The sequence below is a fragment of the Cydia pomonella genome, chromosome 2 (genome assembly GCF_033807575.1).
Source record: "Cydia pomonella isolate Wapato2018A chromosome 2, ilCydPomo1, whole genome shotgun sequence".
Taxonomy (NCBI): Eukaryota; Metazoa; Arthropoda; class Insecta; order Lepidoptera; family Tortricidae; genus Cydia; species Cydia pomonella.
In genome coordinates this window covers 2,112,344-2,136,484 of record NC_084704.1, presented here as the reverse complement: position 1 = coordinate 2,136,484, position 24,141 = coordinate 2,112,344, and the positions used below count along the sequence as shown (strand labels likewise).

The 24,141-nt window shown below is 37.8% G+C and overlaps 2 protein-coding genes across 3 annotated transcripts in view; both read left to right on the top strand.

Annotated features, from left to right (window-relative positions):
* Positions 1–1,867: 1,867 nt before the first annotated feature.
* LOC133531096 (solute carrier organic anion transporter family member 2B1-like) lies at positions 1,868–19,200 on the top strand. The gene is made up of 12 exons (XM_061869205.1): positions 1,868–2,447; positions 6,571–6,735; positions 7,349–7,516; positions 8,496–8,672; positions 10,223–10,405; positions 10,693–10,814; positions 12,069–12,158; positions 13,549–13,742; positions 14,138–14,251; positions 16,724–16,848; positions 16,961–17,101; positions 17,582–19,200. Exons 1-12 carry the CDS (start codon positions 2,417–2,419, stop codon positions 17,758–17,760), a joined length of 1,689 nt encoding a protein of 562 aa, XP_061725189.1. The 5' UTR covers positions 1,868–2,416; the 3' UTR covers positions 17,761–19,200.
* Positions 19,201–22,005: 2,805 nt separating this feature from the next.
* Positions 22,006–24,141, top strand: part of LOC133531071 (UTP--glucose-1-phosphate uridylyltransferase) — a 40,272-nt gene continuing 38,136 nt past the window's right edge. Inside the window, exon 1 of one of the 2 annotated variants that reach the window (XM_061869170.1) lies at positions 22,006–22,158. In XM_061869170.1, the coding sequence (XP_061725154.1) occupies positions 22,129–22,158 (30 nt within the window). In that variant the 5' untranslated portion in view covers positions 22,006–22,128. The remainder of the gene's footprint in view (positions 22,159–24,141) is intronic. The other variant, XM_061869185.1, reaches the window with a different exon arrangement.

The window sequence follows — 24,141 nt, the reverse complement described above, 5'->3', positions numbered from 1 at the left end:
TGTCAGATGTTAGTTTAGATCCTAGTGTGAATTAAAAAAAAATATCTTGAATCAGAAATGCCAAGTTATAAATAAATAAATTTATTTATTTACGTTACTCGTCCATCTTTGGGTCACCGACCTATATAATATGTGTACCCAATTTCAAGTTAATTGGTCAAGTAATTTCGGGGCAAATTAACTATGACAGAAATACAGACGGATACTTTTAGGGAGCTCTCCATACATGTAACTAAGTGTTTTTTAAAGTACAACTCAACATCTGGTAACAATCGATAGGTTTACAAATAACTTTAAGGTAAAGTAAATACCAGGAGTACAAAAGTATAAAAAAATAATCTTTAATGGAAAAAACCGACTTCACAAAGCAATTTGATGTCATTAATATTATTTACAATCTTAATCTCAAATGACATCACAACAATCATTATATAATCTTAAATCTCTTAAAGATAATTGTTTATTTTGATAATATTACGTGTTTTTAAGTGTGTATATGTAATATTTACCTAGTATAATTTTCACAATTCACAGTTATTAGGCAATATCTTATCAATAACTAAAACGGTATCGACTACTGATGCGACGAAAAGCCAGCGGTGGCATCATGGTTCCATTTTTATCACTTGTCACTATGCCCGTCACTTTCGCGCTTACATACTTGTTAGAACGTGACAGGCATGGTGACAAATGATAAAGAGCCGACCATCTTAGCCCTACAGGTGGCAGCTGTAAATTATAGTTTGAAATCTATCTCTCCGGGTGGCGCTAGGGTAGCCGAGCACTAGGATATGACATGAACAGACGGTATTGACGGAGTGAAGTGCGTTGTCAGTGATTTGAAATTTTTTATCAGTCTTTTTTAATTTACTTACTGCCATCTTTCGACAGATTATTAAAATGCTTATTCGTTCCCTGCAGGGCTAAGATGGTCAGCTGTCTATCATTTGTCACCATACCTGTCACGCTCTAACAAATATGTAAGTGCGAAAGTGACGCATGATATGACAAGTGACAAAAACACGACCATGATACCGCTGCTGATATGTGTTAAATTAGTTAAATATCAAAAAGTGGCGCCATCTAATAGATCAAAGGCCAAAGGTATGGCGACATCGTTTCGAGCGATGGCGCCACCATAATCTTTAGGTAATACCCAGTAAGATGACGCCACTTTTTGATTTAACAAATTTCACACATATCAGTGAAAGAATAAGGATCAAAGTCAAATGGAGTTTTAAAAGTTTTAATCATGTGTCGAAAGATGGCAGTAAATTTACTGTGGCTACAAAGTTTTCTTTGACAATACACCGCTATTTCAAATTCTCTTCGCTTATTCTGTGCTAATACAGTTTGTAACAGAACGAAAGGCAAAAAAAGACACCCATTAATGTTTAGGGCATACTGAGCAACTTTTACTATGGGACTGGGAACTGGGACAAAACCCGGAATTGCGAAAAAATCTCCCATAGGAAATTTCAACATCATACCAGCAAAATATATGGATCCAAAGTTTTTCAGTTCAAAGCCAAAATTTTATTCATAGCCAATAAGTTTGTCGTCTAATTATTTTTTTATACCACGACGGTGGCAAACAAGCATACGGCCCGTCTGATGGTAAGCAGTCACCGTAGCCTATGGACTCCTGCAACACCAGAGGCATTACATGCGCGTTGCCGACCCTTTAAAAACCTGTACACTCCTTTTTTGAAGAACCCCATACTGTAGCCCCTCGGGAAAACCTCGGCAGGAAGCTCATTCCACAGCCGAAGCGTTCGCGGGAGGAAATTCCTCTTAAACCGCACAGTACGCGACTTAGGGTCTAGGATGTGAGGATGAAAACCCTGCCGACGGCGAGCGCTGCGGTGATAGAAAGTGGCCGTTGGCATCATGTCAAACAATTCTTCAGAGCACAGCCCATTGTACAAGCGGTAGAACACACAAGGAGGCAAAGTCTCTCCTTAGACTTAAAGGTTCAATACCGCATGTGAGTTTGGGATCGTCGACGATTCGTACAGCGCGCCTTTGAATTTTATCAATAATTAATTATGCTCATTATTTAATTAATTAAGATTGTCAATTGTTTCTTAGTAGATAATCTGTATCTTAGATAACTCGCATCCCTGCTGATATACGTATATATTACGGCTTTCGTTCACATTTCCTGATATCATTCGATTATCGAGTCGGGTGTGTTACACTTATTGATTTAATTAATGCGAATACATTGTGTTTTATATACTTTGTGGAAGCAGAAATTTATAGATTAAAATTATAAAGACAAATCAGTGGTTTTAAGTGGTTTACAAATACATTTCGAACATTTTAGGGCGTCGTATCGTATCTCGAACACGTAGGAAGAAGAAATATAAGAAGAAATTGAGTTTTAACTTATAATTTTATTATAAGTGTAGTTATGGAGAGTAATAATTTGGCACCATCAGGAGGTAAGGGTTGTTAATTATGATTTTTAGGGTTCCGTAGCCAAATGGCAAAAAACGGAACCCTTATAGATTCGTCATGTCCGTTTGTCTGTCCGATTATGTCACAGCCACTTTTTTATTACTGTTATTTTTTCCTTTTCGCCGTTGATATTGAATGTTTTTATTTCTGATTATTTATTTGCCGACATGTCCAAATTGTTATTTACCTATTTTAATTAAATTACATGCATGTTGTTGTTTGTAGGTTTTATAACACAATGCATTATTGTTAAAGAAATATATTAAATAAGTGGAATGTTAAAGTTGTATTTAATGATTTTAAATACAACTTTAACATTTGCTTCTAATATTGTTGTTACTTACTCTTATAATTTGAACTTTTATACATTGATTTTTATAATGAATAATTAATTAATTTAACACTGTGATTTTATAATCGTAATTACAAGGCATAAAATACAGAATGTACAGTCAGCATCAAAAGTAGCGGATGAAACAACGCGCCAAAAGTATCTGACATTCTGGATAACTTTTCCAAATATAGATTAATTTCTAAAATTCGCGCTCAAAAGTATATCTTTTACAGTCTTTGTTGTTCTATATTAAAGACATCCCTTTTTATTAAGCTGTTACAGAATGGTAGGTACTTATGAAACGTTATTTGATCCGCTACTTTTGATGCTGACTGTACCCGCTATCAAGAAACGACTTGTAACTTTTTGTTATTAATAAATATTTGTATTTTGTATTTTTGTATTTTCTTTGGCGAGGGGAAGGTCTCATTTCCGGTCAACGTAACTTTACCGCTTTGACGAGTTGCAATTGGTCCGTTATGAGTATTGCGTGTTTTAATAGTGGGGCCACTTTTACGCTGATATTTTGTTTGACGTTAGTCTGCCATGTTTTTTTCGTTCGCTGATGGAAAATGTCCAATATGAAGAGGGGGCAAAATTTCAAAGTCTAATTACTAGGTCAGGTGGGGTATTATTGGAAAGAGCTCAAATTGAATATTCCAAATCAATATTTTAAATTTTTTTAACTCCTAAGGGAAGGTACGAGACTAAGGGAGTAACTCAAAAACGGCTGGACCGATCATTTTCGCTATATTTTTCATTTGAATGCATTTATTAAGCATTTGTTTCACGATTTTCATATTTTTGGACCAATGGTTAAAAGTTCTTTTTTTCTTTCGAAGCGATCATTTCCGAAAATATTAACTTTATCAAAAAAGTGGCTGTTGGATTTCCGTATTCGTTTTGAAAGACCTATCCAACGATTGCCCATACTATTAAGTCAAATAAAACAAAAGTTGTACGGGAGGTACCATAATAAAAAAATAAAATAAGCCCTTCATCTACCTCTAAAAAAGAAAAGCAGTAATTTAAGTTGGATGCTGCCGCGTTTTAATTGAAGCAACATTTCTCTCAAACTATACATATTAGGGCATGTACGAGTAATATATTATTTTCGGATATATTAAAGATGAGGAATCTATTTTTAGAAAAAAAAAACCATGCAATTTCTAACAGAAAAAAACCGGTCAAGAGCATGTCGGGCCACGCTCAGTGTAGGGTTCCGTAGTTACTCTTCCGTCACAATAAGCTGAACTGGAGCTTAAAGTATAGTAAATTGTTAACCAAGGGATGAAACGGTACCTTTCACGCGAGTTAAACAAATAGGCAAATTTGCATAATCAGTACCTAAAGTAAGTCTTTTTACTATGGGAGAAACTTTTTGCGATAACTCAAAAACAGCTAAACTGATCATGTCCGCTATAGTTTTCATTTAATGTCTTTCTTAAGCTCTACTTTCACGATTTTTTTCATATTTTTTGGACCTATGGTTCAAAAGTTAGAGGGGCCCCCCCCTCTAACTTGAACCATAGGTGAACTTGAGACGGACATGGCGAAACTATAACGCAGCGGCTTACGTAAGCGAATAACTCGCGAACACGAAGCTGCGCGGCGAGGGTGAATTCAATCCTTGATACCTATGGAAGTGTCCTACGTGGGCGATCTCGTTATGAACGTGAATGCCGTTGCACGTAAGCCACTGCGTAAGGGTTTCTACTAGGTGACTACGAGACCGGATAAATTTTAATTATATAAAAAAATACGTTTTTAGGCTTCCGTAGTCAACTAGGAACCCTTATAGTTTCGCCATGTCCGTCTGTCTGTCTGTCTGTCTGTCTGTCCGAGGCTTTGCTCCGTGGTCGTTAGTGCTAGAAAGCTGAAATTTGGCATGAATATATAAATCAATAAAGCCGACAAAGTCGTACAATAAAATCTAAAAATTAATTTTTTTTTAGGTTACCTCCCCTACATGTAAAGTGGGGGTAAAATTTTTTTTTCGCTTCAACCCTAGAGTGTGGGGTATCGTTGGAAAGGTCTTTCAAAACTAATAGGGGTTTTCTAGAAACATTTTTTGATAAAGTGAATATATTCGAAGATAATCGCTCCGAAAGAAAAAAAAATGGTGTCCCCCCCCTCTAACTTTTGAACCATAGGTCCAAAAAATATGAAAAAAATCGTGGAAGTAGAGGTTAAGAAAGACATCAAATGAAAACTATAGCGGACATGATCAGTTTAGCTCTTTTTGAGTTATCGCAAAAAGTTTTCCCTTCATAGTAAAAAGACTTACTTTAATTAGGTACTGATTATGCAAATTTGCCTATTTGTTTAACTCGGGTAAAAGGTACCATTTCATCCCTTGGTTAACAATTTACTATACTTTAAGCTCCAGTTTAGCTTATTGTGACGCAAGAGTAACTACGGAACCCTACACTGAGCGTGGCCCGACATGCTCTTGGCTGATTTTTTTGTAATTGCACCAGCCGCGGCACTGTTTTTTGCATTTGTACCTGACAATTTCTAGACATGCTTCTGCAGCAACAGGCACGTCCCTCCATGTGGGCTCCCAGTTATTGTCGACCTTCGTCCAATCCCAAGTAGACGGACAGGGCAGATTTTGAGCCGGTGCTAACTGATCCCAACCATTCATTATTTAAAGAAATGCTGATTTATAGCAGCTTTGGTCGCTGGGATGTGTTCTATCTGCCGGTCTTTCTTGGTAAACAGATACTCGTATTTACGGCACTGTACACAAAGCTGAACTGAAATAATAACTATGACAGACAATAATAATGGTTTAAGATTTGAATACCTATTATATCTGTTTCAAAAAGTAGAAAATCTGACCTATCATATTTACGACGTATTTCTTGATAGAAGCCATTGCCTCCTCAATGCGCCCGTCGATTGCCGACTTGAAACCTACAGTTAGGTCAGGAAAGGCTTCCCAAGCTTCAAACGCACTTTTCTTTCCTTTACAATCGAAACTTAAAATACATTTTGAAAGCTTTATTTTTTATTTTGAGATGTCTGTTATACTTTAAAAAAGGTAATTATAAAAAAATTACGTTTTATTAGTTTATTCTACTTAATTTTTTATTAGAAAGTGCATTGTTTATGTTCAAACAGCGTGGCAGCGTCGAACTCCCGCCACTAAAGGCGCGTTGGCTCTCGATGGCTCCCGGTCTGATTCTATTCGAGACCAATTAAGAATCAACTGTGCCAAGTTTCAAAGCATAGTTACACAGTGCAAGGTGTCGTGCAGTAATACACAGCCAACACTGACACTTGTAACACTCGACGCTAACACTTCGCAGTGTCCCTCAATAATTCTGAATCACGCCACTGTAACTCTCAAAAGATTTTGCAATTAGCACTCGCAGTAAAAAACTATTGTGATGAATCAAAGTCCTTGGTTTATTTTATTTTACTCCAAGTTCTTACTTCAACACTCTTAACTTAACAAACAGTAACCTTCGTACTAAATGTTACTGGTTCAAGCGCCATAGCGAGAATGCCCCTTCCACCCCATGGTACGTTATATTTATACTTTCTCATGATTAGAATTGGCGGGTACGATGGAAGGGTCATTTTCGCGAGTACCGACAGAATTAACAAACACTTGTTATCACTACTCACTGAATGCTATTAGTTTAACATATCTCAACACTAAATAATTATAATTTATTCTCGAAATCCTATAAAATATCACACTATTTTGCTCTCTTGTTCCACAAACAACTATTTATACTCGTATTTATTTTGGATATTGCCAGTTCGCGAGCATGTGCGAAAATTCTTCAACCCGGAGAGCTTCGAGCCGTTGGCGTTTCGAGACGTGGCCAAACTGGGGTTACTGGGGCTGCTGATGTCAGAGCTGGCGGTCTACTTCCTCCTGCAGCAGAGCGCAGACCTTGGGGAGCTGCCATACTATATTACAGGTAATTTAGGTATACTCGGGTTCGACGACCGGTCTGGCCTAGTGGGTAGTGGCTCTGCCTATGAAGCCAATGGTCCTGGGTTCGAATCCCAGTAAGGGCATTTATTTGTGATGAGCAGAGATATTTGTCCCTGAGTCATGGATGTTTTCTATGTATTTAAGTATTTGTATATTATATTATATATATTCGTTGTCTGAGTACCCACAACACAAGCCTTATTGGCTCACCGTGGGACTTAGTCAATTTGCGTAAGAATATCCCTATAATATTTATTTATTTAAAAGTGAAAAAGAAGGTGAAAGTATGTATGGGGACTCAATAATCGATGAACCGGTTTATTTAGATGAAATCTACGTCTACATCTTTGATTTGGTTGAAAATGATACCAAACTTGACGTAGAATTTTTAACAAGTATTAACCTCAGACGCCGATTCATTCATTTTTAAAAACGACATTAACGACAAAACTATACGAGACCGGTTTTCTAGAGATATTTTCCGAAGTCGGGCGAAACCGGGAACCGAATATCTGGTATTCGGTATCCGGCTAAACAAGTATCTGTCACATTTCTTGTTTTGTGGTTCATAAAACGTATTCGTCTTTCTTTTCTAGATGCCATTATAATGAGCATATCCCTGCTGGAGTTTCTAGTAGTCCCGATAATCAGTGGGCTGGGCTCAGAGAGGAGAAGGAGTGTACTAGTGGGATGGACCATCGCTGGTCTGGTAACAACGGTACCTCTGTTCGCGTTGCCCGACCCGGATATTACTGCTGATGAAGGTGAGTTAAGTATTATTGCATGGTGCATGTACGAGTTTCTGTCCGACAGGTACACGCTTCCTGCAACTTCTCCTAGTATCTTAATCGAAAAGCCGAGCTAAGGCAAAGCTTAAAAAGGACACAGAAGAATTGTATCGCACTCGAACTTGGAGCAGCCCAAAAGAAATAGGGATCTCTACCTGGCAGAAGAAGACATTGTGAAGATATTAGATTGTATAATCATTTGAGTCTTAACTCGATGAGCACTATTAACTGCCAAAAAGCACCACCATGAGTTTTACGCGGCCTTATACGGAAGCGACTGCGTAAACTCAAACGCAGTAAAGAACTATTTGCAGGCAATAAAGTGTTAACGCTGCCTTCTGTCTACATATTGGCAGTTTGGCAGCGTGCCAGTATGTCGGGTCTAACCTTGCTAGATATAAAACCAATTCGAGCCGTGGTGATAACAACCGCAGACAGCCAATGTTGGTTGCCCCCGTAAGGCGACTTGTTAAGCTCAGGAATTCACTCAGTGTAATTGGGGCCAAGATTTACAACTTGGTTCCGCCTGACATAAAGTGAGCGGAAAGTGACTGTGTTTACCAAGAAACTTAAAGCGCTGCTAATCGCACAGGCATGTTACAGCGTTGACGAGTTTCTTCGTGGAGTTCATAAGTAACCCGTAAAAGTAGTATTATCCTTAATGCTTGATTAATTATAAATATAAGATATGGTTTAAATGTTATAATTTGTAAAGATTATTATATATATTCGTTATTTTAATCTTATATCTTATTATGTAATTATTTCATGTAATCCTAACTTGGAAAACAACGATTTTACCAAGAAATAAATAAATTGATCAATCAATCTAAGCAGTGCACCCCGCTTGCACCAATGTCAGTAAGGGAGATGTATCGTGAGTTGGTCTATAGTTGATGGATCTCGATAGCCAGTAAGCATAAAACTCGTGCGTAACTCTGCTCTTTGGTTGCAGGTCTTTGCACAACCGAAGTTCTACTAGCTACGGGTATCTCCACGAAGGCTGCAGTCCGTCTGTCCATGCTGCTCATATGTGGGCTAGTGTGCGCGCTCGGAAGAGCGGCCTTCTTTTCGCATGGACTTGCGTATTTAGACGAAAACAATCCTTCTTATAACCTGCATATGCATGTTGGTAAGTTAATATATGTAGATAAAATCTCTGAGGATTTCTGTGTAGTATTCCTTAAAGATGATTGCTGATCATGTGTGTTGGCCTGTAATAATTTTAAATGTAAATTCGAATTTACGTTTTAAATACTAATATTATTTTTAAAAATGTACTAACAATATTTAGATCAATGTTATCTTCATTAAATAAATAAAATAATTAAATAGGGATGCTGCTAAAAATGTAAGGAGGAGCTGATCTTTCATTAGGTCTGATGATATTCCTCGACTTACTTAAATATTTAATAGTCTTCTTCCTCGCGTTGTCCCGGCATTTTGCCACGGCTCATGGGAGCCTGGGGTCCGCTTGACAACTAATCCAAAGATTTGGCGTAGGCACTAGTTTTTACGAAAGCGACTGCCATCTGACCTTCCAACCCAGAGGGTAAACTAGGCCTTGTTGGGATTAGTTCGGTTTCCTCACGATGTTTTCCTTCACCGAAAAGCAACTGGTAAATATCGAATGATATTTCGTACATAAGTTCCGAAAAACTCATTGGTACGAGCCGGGGTATGAACCCGCGACCTCCGGATTGCAAGTCGCACGCTCTTACCGCTAGGCCACCAGCGCTTCCATACCTAAAAGTATACCTACCTAGTGCATATTCGCACTTAAATATTTAATAGTGTTTAAAACTAAAACTCCAACGACTAAGCGTTCTTAAGATATCATAGTTCGTGTCATCCACGATGACGCGCAGATTTGACACATCTAACTTTTAATAATATGGCAATACGCGTCAAGGCACGCGTCTTCGTGAATGACAGATCTGCATATAATTATATTGCAGGCAGTGATTGTAGGCTTCATTCATAGCGCACATTTACTAATGGATGACACGCTAGAACAATCCGTGTCCGTGTCGAAGTGTCCGACACTTCGTTTTCTATGATGGCTGATCGGTGATCACGTGAAACGTTCTATAGAAAACGAAGTGTCAGGTGCCTCGGCCCGGACCTGGACCATTCTAGCGTGAGTTATTTATTAGTGTATTTAAACAAGGCCAAACCTAAATTCATATACCATAGTGAAATGAAGGAGTAGTTTTTCAAGACTGCAATTCTACAATACTGTTTACTTTATGCATGCATGCAAATAGCCTTTCCTGCTATATTACTCGTATTGTTTGTATCGAAAGTAGATATAATTAAAAGAGTTTTTTGTCAATACCTTTTTATGTTACAAATTAAGTCTAATTGTTCTTTTCAACTTTTTTTTTAAATCTATTTATTAAAAACTGATCGGCAAAACTGAAGACAGGGCCTAAAATGGAGCTCACCAATTCAGTAGTAGCCTATTCACTCTTGCTTTAAAGAGACCGAGGTCATATTTGACTCTCATTCACCGAAATGTATGAGACGGAAACTTCAAAAATGTTGGGAAATATCTCGGACTGTCATTTTAGAAATGAGAAGTTTCCAAAATTTCCCAATTTTTCGCTTACTTATCCGTTGGTGATATAAAAGACTACAAATTTATCACTTCACTTAAACATTTACCCTCCAAATCCTCAGGTCTCTTCATCCTATACCGCGTGCTGGTATTCACCTTCGGCAGGACCTTGAAAGCCATGGCCTTGCAGGTGGCATGGGTGAAACTACTTGCCATCACCATCATTTACCTGCTCACGCTACTCCGGCTCTTCAGGTATCCTGAGGCGGTTCCGGCGCCGGAAATAAAACTTCGAAGTGATAAAGGTACGCATCTTCCACCACATCGTATACCTCCTAAGCACACCATGGCAGATTGACTCCACTGGAGATCCCAGGGCTACTTCTCGCAACTATCATCTTGACGGTACAGCGAGGGCACGCGGCCAGCCTAATGAGGGGGGACTATGCTGCAAGCGGACCTGCTGGATGGATGATTCTTAATATAATTGGAGGATTTTTAGTGGTAGTTTTAATTTATAGGTTTAGTTTTATATAAGCATTACTTTATTATGACTACAAATAGAATAAAACCAAGCTGTTTATATTTCCAGGTCTACTTCGTAGCATGGGTCGCGTCCTTGGCAGCAAAGTGGGGCTGCTGCAAATCCTGTCGATGGCCTTACTGGTCGCTGCTTGGCGGGGCTTCGGCCTGCATGATGCGGCCTTTGCCCAGGTACCTACTTTAAGGCGTGCCATAGATAAATTCATAAGAACTGGCGCGAAATTTGTACTGAACTGAACATTTCCATTGAAAACTTGCTTTTTACATTTTTAGTTGTATTTTTAGGGTTCCATACCTCAAAAGGAAAAACATAATCATCATCATAAATTTAAGAGCTCCGCTCTTGTCGGTGAAGCAATCTCCAGGCATGCCTTTCATTGGCCTCTTCCTTGACGGCCTGATACGAAACGACGTTCACTTTCTCCTTCACTTGATCCATGTATGCCCTTCTTGGCTTTCCTCTATTTCTCCTTCCTTCTACTTTCCCTTCTATGATGGTCTTGATGAATTCGTCGTGTCGTAACAGGTGTCCCAACATGTTTCTTTGTCTACTTTCGATGGTTCTCAATAGAAACCGCTTTTCTCGGACTCTATTTAAGCCCTCCTCGTTGGTTACTTTTTCTGTCCAGCTTATTTTCTCCATACGCCGCCAGCACCACATTTCAAAAGCTTCAAGGCGTTTTCTGTCTCGTTGAAGCATCGTCCACGATACACGTATTTCATGGTTACATTCATATAAAACAAAGACTTAGAAATAGTAAAGGTTTACATGTGCGTGTATGAAAAACGGAACCTTTATAGGACCACTTTGTTTTCCGTCCGCCTGTCCGCCCGTCCGTCCGTCTGTCTGTCTGACAGAACCCTTTATCTCGGGAACGCATGGAGGTACGAGTATCGAGTTGAAATTCACGTCTGCAGTCCCTTAAAGCTGTGAAAAAATCAAACTTCTAAGTTAACTTAAATAAAGTTACGGCTGTTTATACCGCAAAAATGGTATAATTCGACACTCTTGAGGAAATTAAAATGTATAGGCTAGTTCCCGTTGACCTAGAACTATGAAATTTGGCAAGTAATATCGCCTTAAGCTAGGTTCACACTGCGTAAATTTTTCCCGTATACCGCATACGGGATTTTATTGAACACCGTAGTGACAAGAAAACTTGTATAGCAACTTTTAAAATCGTTCACACGGCATCTATGCGGGAAAGACGCCTAGCCGTGTGAACGATTTTATAAGTTGCCATACAAATTAATGCCGTGTAAACCTAGCCTTACACTACAAGTACAGGGACAATATAAAAACTAAAATTATTTAAAATAAAATAAAAAATAATTTGTACGGAACCCTCGTTGGGCGAGTCCAACTCGCTCTTGTCCGGTTTTTTCTCAACAAAAATACTTAAAAAAACCCTTTATTTATTTCAGGTGAAATACAACGTACATCCGGACAACGATTCAATATCGGGGTTAATGGAGACTCAGTTAAAACTGCTGTCCGTCATATTAGGAGTTATTGTAAGTTCTCTTTCAGTTATTAATATTATACTCTCAACTTTTATATGACTTATTATTTACTAATAGACAATATCTTGGTTTAACTTGAAATAAATAAATAAATAAATAAATATTATAGGACATTATTACACAAATTGACTAAGTCCCACAGTAAGCTCAATAAGGCTTGTGTTGAGGGTACTTAGACAACGATATATATAATATATAAATATTTATAAATACTTAAATACATAGAAAACACCCATGACTCAGGAACAAATATCCATGCTCATCACACGAATAAATGCCCTTACCAGGATTTGAACCCGGGACCATCGGCTTCATAGGCAGGGTCACTACCCACTAGGCCAGACCGGTCGTCGGAAAATAGGTACTTTACAGAAAAAAAGTAAATTTTAAATGGTTTCAAAAGTCTTTAGATTAGATTATATATATAATTATATTTCTTAAAGAAAAAGACACAGTGTTTTATTTACACAAAAGGATAAAACAAAGGCTTTCACTAAAAGATCGCCAACTTAAGATTAGAACAGAAAAATTATAATTAAAACAATGTCACGCAAAAAAGATAATGTTAATGTACAGCTAGGGCCAACCTAGGTATTGTCGAATGTCAAACAGAAAAAATACTGAGTTATGTTATGAATAACATTATCAGATAGAAAATTAAATAAAAAATAAAAAGAAAATATTGTATTTTAAATTTCAACGATCTTATTAGCTACAAATATTAATGGCAATGTCAATTCATATTAAATTAAATTAAATTAAATGTCACAATAATAAAATAGATATAAAATCAATATAAAATTAAAACATAATAAATTATTTTCTGCTATATTCTTTAACGGAATATCGCGACATTTTTATTAAAAGTTCTTTCAGTTTGTCGTGCAAACTTGTCATTCGAGGTTTCGTTTCTAAGGCTAGCGGGTAGTCGCTCGTATAAGGATGGGCCGAGCACTCGCGGAGACTAGATAATGCGAGACGCCGCCGCACACCAGATTGATGGATAGCTACCAAGCTATCCCCCCGTCTGGCGGGTTATTAGATCTAATCTGTATATATATAAATTCAAACAAAAAATAATAATTCAAAATCGGTTCAGAAATGACGTGCCTAGTTATGAAGTAACAAACATAAAAAGAAAAAGTGGCTGTGACAGAATCGGACAGACAGACGGACATGACGAATCTATAAGGGTTCTGTTTTTTGCCATTTGGCTACGGAACCCTAAAAAGCATACAACCGAATTGAGAACCTCCTCCTTTTGAAATCTTGAAGTCGGTAAAAAATGGCGGCCGCCGCATGCGCTGTTGTCGGAGAGCGTCCATTTCGAGGTATCTTGCTGCACGAGGGGATAATGATACCATTTTGTGTCGACTTTCAGCTAGCTGGATACATCTACACTACCCCCGTCATGCCGAAGTTTGATCGCAAAGCAGCAGTCGCCAGCGCCGCAAAGATGAGTTTCCTAGCCACCGCGTTCTACGTCGTGATGGCGTTGCTTAGCTGCAATCGGAGTGAAATTGGAGGCTTGACCGAGCTTAATTATACTCAGCCTGCTTGTGGATTAAACTGTGGGTAAGTTTAGCTCTTGCTATTGTTAACTAAAACGGCGGTCAAAAGCGGAGGCAATTGAATGATAACGTTACAGTTATAGGTTACTTACAGCAATGAAAAAGTTACAAAGGTAATGAGTGCGATGAACCGGATTTAAACCAGCGTCTTCAGCATTCCCGGTTACGGCGAGTATACAACATTAGTGCTAAACGGCCTTTCATAAATCGCATATAAGCAAGAAATTGGAACAGGTGCCGCCGGGGTTATTGAGTTATTGACCGTGCGATTTGAAGGTCTCTATTTCAGTTTCGGCAAAAATGCTTCCATAATATGTCCGGATGTTCTCATATACATGTCGCATTTCTCCATCGTTTTCGTGATTATTTTCACCTTTGCTTACCTTTTTGTTTTTTTAGTTGCGATCGGCCATGGATGGAGTTTACTCCAGTCTGCGTCCCTGAGCAGATGACGACGTATTTCTCTCCCTGCCACGCCGGCTGTACTACAGCTGATACAGTTAATAGTATTGGGTAAGTTCTTTGCTTTACTCTCAACTTCTTCTCCTTGTCCTTTTCCCATTATTTGGGGTCGGCTCTCCTAGTTACATTTCGCCAGGCTTCGCGGTCCTGGGTCATGTCAGGTGGGATTTGGGCTTCTTCCATATCCCTCTTCACTGTTGCCAGCCATGTTAGTCGGGGTCTTCCTCGTCGCGACTGTGTGGGGAACATATCCAGCACCTTGCGTGTCATATGTTCGGGCTCTCGGCGCATGACGTGGCCAAACCATCGAAGTCGCCCTTCGGTTATTTTTTCGGGTAAAGGTCTAACTTTAAAACTACCGCGGATGTAGGTGTTACGGATGCGGTCTAGTAAGGTGACACCACCGGCCCAGCGCAGCATTTTCATCTCTGCGACGTGAAGTTTATCCTCTAGCTGTTTTTTGAGGGCCCAGCACTCGGCGCCGTATGCCATGGCCGGACGGACTGCCGCTTTATAAACTTTTCCCTTAATGGTCACCGGCATTCTCTTGTCACATAAGACACCCGTTAGGTCTTTCCACTTCATCCAACCAGTGTTTATTCTGTGGGAGACATCGGCATCAATGGTACCATCTCTGGAAATGACCGAGCCTAGATATTTAAAGCTGTTAACCTGATTTAATGGCGTTCCATCCAAGGGGATGATATGGAGGTTTCGGCTACCAGTGAAGTTACAGTGCATATATTCTGTTTTATGGCGGCTTATCCGTAAGCCTGCACTCTCTAGAGCAACTCTCCAGTCCTCCAGCATTTTTTGTAGATCGTGAGATGTTTCGCTAATGAGGACTATGTCATCTGCATAGAGCAGGGTCCACGGTGGTGGTTGTTGCAGTTTGGCGGTCAAGTAATTCATCACGATGTTAAAGAGAAGGGGGCTCAGAGCTGACCCCTGATGGACGCCGACCTTTACTTCAAACTCGTCACTCAATCCTGCTGGGCAGCGCACTCTGGTTGTGACATCATTGTACATATCTTTTACGGTATCAATGTAGCATTCGGGTACACTATGTGCTCGTAGTGCCTGCCAGATTAGGTTTCTTGGGACCCTGTCGAATGCTTTTTCTAGGTCGATGAACGCCATGTGTAGGTCAGCCCTATTGTCCCTGAATTTTTCGATTAGGATTCGAATGGTATGGATTGCGTCCGTGGTCGATCTTCCCGCAACGAAGCCACACTGGTTTTCGGTTATTTCAATAAACTGGAGTAATCTTCTGCTTATTATGCGTTCCCATATCTTAAGTGTATGAGGTATGAGTTTTATTGCTCTGTAATTTTCGCATAGTCTGATATCGCCTTTGTTCTTATAAAATGGGATCAGGTGACTTTTCCTCCATTGGCTTGGTATGCCCTCAGTTATGATCGTGTTAAAAAGATTGGTCAGAAACACCACTCCTTTCGGACCTAACTTCTTCCACAGCTCGGCAGGAATATTGTCCGGTCCCAATCCTTTATTGTTGGCCATAGCTTTGACGGCTGCGTGTACGTTTGCTTTACTCTCAACGAAACCGCTATAAAATTGCCCGGTTTATTTATACGTATAATATTTAATACGGTTGTCAAAAAATATGAACAGCAATAATTAAACTTCTATTAACTTCATCGATTCGAGACCTGATTATTTTAAAACAATTATCGCTCGATAGTAATGTCTAAAACGCTTGCTTCTAAAATTACGTAATCCCCCTTTGAATCATAATATTCATAATGCAACGGCTGCTGCACCCATTGTAAATGAAATATAATTCCTTTGAATCTCGTACGTTTCCTTGTGCATAGTAGGTTACGCCATCTGGTGGGCTACATTGGAAGCATAAGCTTCACATTCACACCTCGCGCCAAAAATGAGACGTTTCCTGTGCTGCCTACAGTTTATGCACGCTCCCTATGGGTTAATAGTACATTGTGCAACGAGGGGGGTAAGTGAAATTTTGGAAGCAAGGCGAGGGTGGGAACCCGAGGTTGCAATATTCTTACCCCCGGAATTACACACAATGTTTTTCATTAAACTTGCGAAGAAAAAACGAAATTTTAAGCGAAATAATTCTTAAATACGGTGACATTTCAAACATTCATCCGCCATATTGTCATTCTTTGACAGGTTAAGCATCGAAGGCACAGACCTATTTGGCATTCAGCCACGATAGAAAATTATGTCAAAATATTTTAAACTGCTATTAAATTAATCAAATTAAATATTTTTAAACACAAACAAATATATTAAATTATTAACGGCAGTATTTTTTAAAAGTAAAACTAATTTACACTACGTGGTTTCTATGAATTCGTGACATAATAAATAAAAAAGTTATAACTCCCTAGAGTTATAGCTTTTTTTTTCACAATCATAACTCCCGGGGGAACAATATAGGCCTTTGTCCTTCAGTACACCTGATTGAAATAACATCTTTTTCCAGCAAGTGTGATGAAAATATGATTAATATAATTTATGGACTTCCTGTTTCAGGGTGTACTCGAACTGCTCATGCGCGCCGGGCGGGTTCGTCACCAAGGGCGCATGCGACGACGGCTCCTGCGCCGGCATGTACTCTTTACACCAAATGTTTTACGTGATGATTTGGTTGGTCAGCAGTAAGTTCACCGACTTCTTTACTTAATATAATTATGCATACTTCCGTAGGAAATATGTATGTGAATAAGAAATAATTTATTTGTGAATACCAACCAGTTTATTGCTTTTCAGCTCTGGCGTTCATATGGCAGACCACCGTGTTGTTGGAGTCAGTGGACAAGCGTGACGTCGCGATGGCCGTGGGTGTCGCGTCAAGCGTAGTGTCACTGACCGCCTTCGTAGGGGCCCATGGGTTCTACATGGGAATTAGTTGTAAGTACAACCAGAAATAGAATTACTTGACCATTGTAGATCTAATCTCATTGCAACAAGGTTCACGAAAGGAAAACTGTTTCAACAATGGTTACAACAATCTTTACGTTGGAAATATTGATATTGACTCCTATTATCAGACTAAGTATTCACTAAAAACCAGTGGTTTACCCTCATCGCGTTTATGGGACGCTGCCGGATCTGTTTGCGAATGCGACCGCGGGGTCCTTGGTATCATGCGCATGGTGATAAAATTGCTATCACATCACGTTCGGTAGCACCTCCCCAAATAATTCGTAAAACAAAATAATAGGATGACGCTTCATAGTATGTTGAAATATTATTTATACTCAATAATACGCTGTGCCAAATCTCAATACTATCCCGTAGATATAATTCTCCAGTGAGAAAATCCCATTATAGGTAATATACTCAAAGGTTATATACTGGACATCTAACTTTATTCTGCTTTCTTTTCAGCGTTCACGTGCGCGTTCAACCGCGGTTCCAAGTGCCTCCTCCAGAATGATCACTTCGCACTATGGGTGGGCTACTCCAGCGTGGCACTAGCCGGTCTAGCTTTCATACTCTCCATAATCTCATGCATCTTACTGGGGAGACAGAAAGAGCCGAAGGAAGAAAACGTGAACCTTGGGTAGTGTGTAGAAACTTAATTGTAAAGCGTGGGTTTATTCCAGCGCGATCCTAGCTGGTATGGCTTTCATACTCAACATAATCTCTTGCGTCATACTGAGGAGACAGAGAGAGACTAAGGAAGAAGACATGACCTTGGATAGTGTATTTGAAATATAATTATAAATCCTGGGTTTACTCCAGCGAGGTCTTAGCTGGTCTGGCTTTCATCCTCAAGATAGTCTCCTGCGTCATACTGAGGAGACAGAAGGAGCCAAAGGCAGAAGACATGAACCTTGGATAGTATATAGAAACTTAATTATAAATCCTGGATTAACTCCAGCTTGGTCTTTGCTGGTCTGGCTTTCATATTCTCCATAATCTCCAGTATCTTACTGGGGAGATAGAAAGAGCCGAAGAAAGAAAGCGTGAACATTGGATAGTATACGTAAACTTAATTATAAATCCTGAGTTTACTCCAGAGCGGTCCTAGCTCGTCTGGCTTTCATATACTCACCATAATCTTCTGCATCATACTGAGGAGACAGAAGAAGCCGAAGGCAGAAGACGTGAACCTCGGATAGTGAATTTGAAACATAATTATAAATCCTGGGTGGGCGACTCCAGTGCGGTCCTAGCTGGTCTGGCTTACACCATAATCGGCTGCATCATACTGAGGAGAAAGAAGAAGCCGAAGGAGACGGAGGACGTGAACTTTAGATAGTGTACTCGCATATAAGAAACTTAGTTATAAATGAAACAAATATTGTGCCAGCCGATATTTAATTTGCTTTCGATTTTTTTCTTGTTAGATTTGGGTAAAATTTGGCTCGTTTGAAGGGCTCCTTATTCTCGGTGGATGAATACGAAATCTCAAACTGCTAAATTTTTCATTAAGTTACGAATATAGACTTTTCGTCGGGTACTGTTTTGACATTTTGCTGGGACATCGACGCGACCTCGACCAGTGAAACCTGCGACGAAAGTCGAAACGTCAAAAACAAAGGTATTTTACAAAATAAAACCGAAATTCGCAAATTGCGGGGATCTTTCTCTTTTACTCTCACTAAGACGTAATGAGAGTGACAGAGAAAATTGCCCGCAATTGACGAACTTCGATTTTCGCGGTTATAGCCCCAGTTTTAAATAGGTATGTTTTAGATAGAATGTGTTCAAATGTTATGAGTGTTATGACTCAAGCAAGATAGTTTAAATTCGATTGAATGTTCATGATGTAAATAAAATTGGAAATAAAATGTCAATATACTTTCTCCTCCATGGGATAGGCATTTGCCTATAGTGTGTGCCTTGCCTTTAATTTTATTTCAGAAAATAATGAATTTTATTAGGTATTTAATGTATAAATTAATTAGATGAGAAATGTACCTACGTCTAAGTATGTAATTAATCAGTAAGTAAGTACGTTATTACTTTATATTATGTAAATAAATATTCAGTATAAGCGATGGGGTTTTGTTTTATTGCATCATTAAGAGTTATATGAACCCGCCGCCAAAAGCCGCTTCCATACAATCGAAGTTACGCTCTCATTTTAAAACGACTTTCTGAAATAAAATAACATAATTTGACATGACCTTTCAGTAGGTACTTAGGTACATACAATACATATATATTATATCTAGCGATATACTACCAGGACCCTAAAAATTTTTACCATTGGTAGTGGGCAACATCCTTTCGGCTTTTCTCGGATCCGTGCGGTTTGGCACAACTTGACGTCTCTATACATGCACGACTTAGATAATGACTTGAATTTTGACAACCCTAAATGGCCGAAAGGGATAGTGCCATACATTAGAAAGGGACAGCTTAATGGGCCCCTGAATCGCTGTCAAACTTCGGTTTTGCAGGAAGTGTCGTTACTGTACGGTAGTACAGTCAGCATCAAAAGTAGCGGATGAAATAACGCACCAAAAGTATCTGATATTCCTGATAAATTTTCTAAATGTAGATAGATCTCTAAAATGTACGTCCTTAAGTATATCTTTTGCAGTCTAAATTGTTCTACATTTAGAACTATCACTTTTTGTTAAGCTGTCACAGAATGGTAGATACTTTTGAAGCGTTGTTTGATCCGTTACTTTTGATGCTAACTGTACTGAGTGACGTCCCACACGTCTCTACACTCAAAGTCAACCAATTTGTTTCCTAGGCCACTAAAATCACGTCATAATTAATCAATTTGTTCATCTTCTACGACAGCGCTTATTGACTGATTATAATTATAGTCAAAGTAAGTTTCTATAGTAACCTATTTTTTATAGTAGCACAAAAAATATAACCTAATAGGAATCATATTGGTTGACTGTGTCATAGTTTTGCTCTTAACTTATAATCAGGCGTTTCATTATTCTTATAGATACACTGCTAAGTGTCAAAGTTAGGTACCTACTGACATGATAATTTATTGGGAGCGTGCACGACTGTCACGCAACCTAGTGTCCGCAATTCTAGGGGAAAACGTCAATTCACTACATCTTATAAAACTACTCTAAAACTAAAAACTACTGAACGGATTTTCATACGACTTTCATCTATCAATAGAGTGATTCTTGAGGAAGGCTTAAGTATATAACTTGTTAAGGTTTTGTGTAAATTGTTTGAAATATAACGATGTTGTCGGAAAAAATCACGCTGGCTAGGAGCTTTAATCGAAAACGCTGCCTAATCCGTTTGAGCTATAACAACACAATGTATGATGGGGTTGTTTCTCATTCATAGGTCTACAAAAAAGTCCGCGATGTGAAATGTCTATCTTTTAAGGATAACTTACTATATCCATTCTTAACTTCAATTCAATTCAATTCAATTCAAATATACTTTATTCATGTAGGCCTAGCAACAAGCACTTATGAATAGTAAGACAGTATTACATATAATTATCTTAATCTAATTATCAGAGCAATTTATTGATGTTGTAAATATTATTTCATATATAATACTAATGAATATAATTCATAGATCAAATTTAATACTAAAACTTTCACAAAATATAGTCATACAAAAAAAAATGTATAAAAAATACTAGTCTAGATTGTTTCTAGAATAAATTCTAAATGTCAAACAAATATAATAAAAACAACAAAGGAAATACATGCATTGGAATATCCATTTCATCATCATTATTCAAATATAATAAATAATTAATCATTTCGAATCACAATTAATCCCACGTTGTTTTATCATTCATGTAGTCTTGTGTGGTATAATAAGCTTTAGAAATAAGTTTACGCTTTACATGATTCTTAAATTTATTAATTGGAAACTCAGTAATATGGTTTGGAAGTTTATTATAAAATCTCACACAATTACCCATGAATGATTTTTTAATTTTATGGAGCCGAGTGAAGGGCACGGCGAACTTATGTTTATTTCTAGTATTCATATTATGAATGTCACAATTTTTCTTAAAATCGGCAATATTTTTATGCACATACAGAATATTCTCATAAATGTATTGACAGTGCACTGTCATGATGTCAATTTCCTTAAATTTATCTTTAATTTGTCTTCTAGAAAAAGATCACGTAATATGTGGCATTTGCTATTTACATGGATACATTATTAACAATTATCAAAATAAATACGTTAGTTATATTAAGCATTTCATACAGATTACAATGGTCCCTTACACCATACAATTTAAATGAATATTTCAGGAGTAATCGTAAATCAAAGTTTCATTTCGAGCCATATAATTGTACGAAATGTTAAAGACGCTATCCGCAGTTAGTTCAAATTTTTACCACCTTATGCGCTGGGATCGCTTTACTTACCCCCACCACGCACTTCGCACGGTCCCAATAGGTGCACATTCATTATTTATGTATCGGTAGCTATAGAAAGACAATCATACGTAACGGTTAAAATTTCTTCAGGTTATCTCTCCTGCACCACACCAACATTAATATCTGTTTGACCCAAATAGTTGACTGGTAGAGCATATCTTTTGACATCAAGGTCGCCATTTCTATATTCTTTGTTTGCGCAATAAAGTTTATAAAAAATAGACGTTAAGCATAAAATCTAATTGTCAATTTAATCATAAATTAGCGTCAATATAACTATTTAAATATTAAATTATCAACCTTTAGGAAATGTATAAAAATAATAATATAATGTTTTCTTTATTAACGAAAACGTAAAGTTCTGGGACAATTTCCAAACTGACGCCCACCATGTAGCCACCATGATGAAATAAAACGCTCTTTGCGTTTCGTTTAGTATTCGTTTAGTTTACCTGTTTTGACAATCACCTGATTGTCACTGTCAAAAATCGCGAAGCCGAAGCGCGCTCCGCGGTCCGTTCGGCTCGGCGTGTTCGACCACTGATAAAGTGATAAAACACTTGTGTTTTATAATATCCAGTGATAATGGCAGAAACGGCAGACTTAAATAAGAAGGTAACATACATGTTTATGCTTACGTTCGTTGATAAGGCGTAATAATAGCGGTATTTATCTACTGTAACCTTGCCTCCGCTTAGAGGTCAACACTTGACGATTAGATGCTCGGATCGGACACAAGCAGTTCTAAAAACATAAATAAACAATAAGCCACAATTACTTGAATGATTTATCGTCTTAGCATTGCTATTAGCTGAATGACATAGCATTTTTCTATGTATATGCTTATTATACTCAAGTTTTAGGACTATTATATGTACTTAAATGCCGGTTGTAAAGGAGTTTTAGAGACGTTATAATAGGCTACTTGATTATTTGTGCTAATATTTGTAGGTTCGTCCTAATTAGTAATAAGTTTCCCACGCTCACAATAGCTTCTGTTATTCTTTTTAAGTATTATTCTTTATCATAAGTCAGAGTAAGTGAGGGTAGTTAAATTTTCAGAAATAATACTACGCAAATTTTTAGTTTTACAGTTTTCTGTAAAGGGGCTTGGCTTTTATTAAACTCGGTCTCTTTTTATGCAAATAGGTTGGTTACTAAGATCAAAAAGAATTAAGAAGACCAAGAGTGTTCACTCTATACAACGGTTTTGTTACCAAAAATACTATTATTTTCGTAGTCTACATCTAGCGTCAAGTAGCGGAACTCTCAGTACTGCTACTCGACAATAGATGTCATGGCAAACAAAACAAGTATGGAGTGAGCACCCTTGGTCTTCTTATTTCTCTTTGCTAAGATTAACATCATTGTATTAATTTTGATACTGATAAAAAAGTCTGTTTATCTATTGTTGGTGTTTTACTAGATAAGAATAGTATCACAAACAAAGTTTGTATTTCTAAATATGAGGTCACTCAAGTCACTGTGATGTGAACACTATCTATTTAATTATTTTGTTTTCGGTTTAATTTGCGATATCGCAAATAACTGACAGGCCGATATCGTTCAGCGAACTGCTATATTAGTGGGCCCCGTAAATTCTAAAATGGACAAGTATGGTGTTTATTTTACACAATGTACACAAAACAAGACTACAATGTAAACTCCATATAATGATTCACTCCCTATAACATCGACATTTGTTGGCTATAGTTGGTTTACTTTAGTATTAATTTGTCTCTATGTAATGAAAACTCTGTATTCAGTTACCGCATAGTTACCGGGATAGTTATGCATAAAATAAATGTATTTAAACCCACCCATCACCCGTTGGCCACAAACACTTTACGGGTTTGAAACATTAGAATTTTTTTTAATTCAATATATGCAATATAATCTGCTTAAATAGTTTGATTACATGTAATATATTTTCATGGGCAAGAAAACACATAAGGTATTAATTCATTTAATTAAAATCTCGCTCATATCTGATTTCAAAAATTTTAATTGTTAAAGATCAGTTGTTATGAACAAAGCCTCTATTATCAAGACAGTAAACTACATATTCAGATATTTTTGAGTACCCTGGCTGATTATATCTGACGGCCACTGTGGTTCGGAAATATGACAGTGTTGCTCAAACCCACTTTTTGGAATTTTCCCTAGGATCTTCAGGATTGGTCTGTTTGTTTTGTGAGACAGGGTTAGCAACTATTAGATATAAGGTCATGTGGGGTAGGAGATACATGGTTTATTTTGCTTAGGGCAAGAGAAACAGTATGCGGATTCCATCCAAGTGTGTCTCTTGCCTTTCTCTCAGTCTTCAAAATACCATGCTTGGTCACAGGGGGAAGGAGGGCTCTTAGCTGTTGGTCACGTAAAAAATTGTGAAAAATGGGTCATGTAGTATGGACATGTTCCCTTTGAAATACTGTCCATTCTGTAAATATGTACCCGCTCTACAAACAACTCAAAAATTACCTATTTAAAAGCATTGAACTAATATTTCTGATAGTCTTAATAGTTTGGTTATTTCATTGAGTATCTTGATGCACCTTATTAAGTACTACATAAGGTTTACATTTAGTGAAATAAACA

Coding starts and splice junctions, on each gene's coding strand:
- LOC133531096 (XM_061869205.1), top strand. CDS start 2,417: ATGGAGAGTAATAATTTGGCACCATCAGGAG. Junction 2,448..6,570: donor TAATTTGGCACCATCAGGAG/GTAAGGGTTGTT, acceptor GGATATTGCCAG/TTCGCGAGCATGTGCGAAAA. Junction 7,517..8,495: donor GGATATTACTGCTGATGAAG/GTGAGTTAAGTA, acceptor CTTTGGTTGCAG/GTCTTTGCACAACCGAAGTT.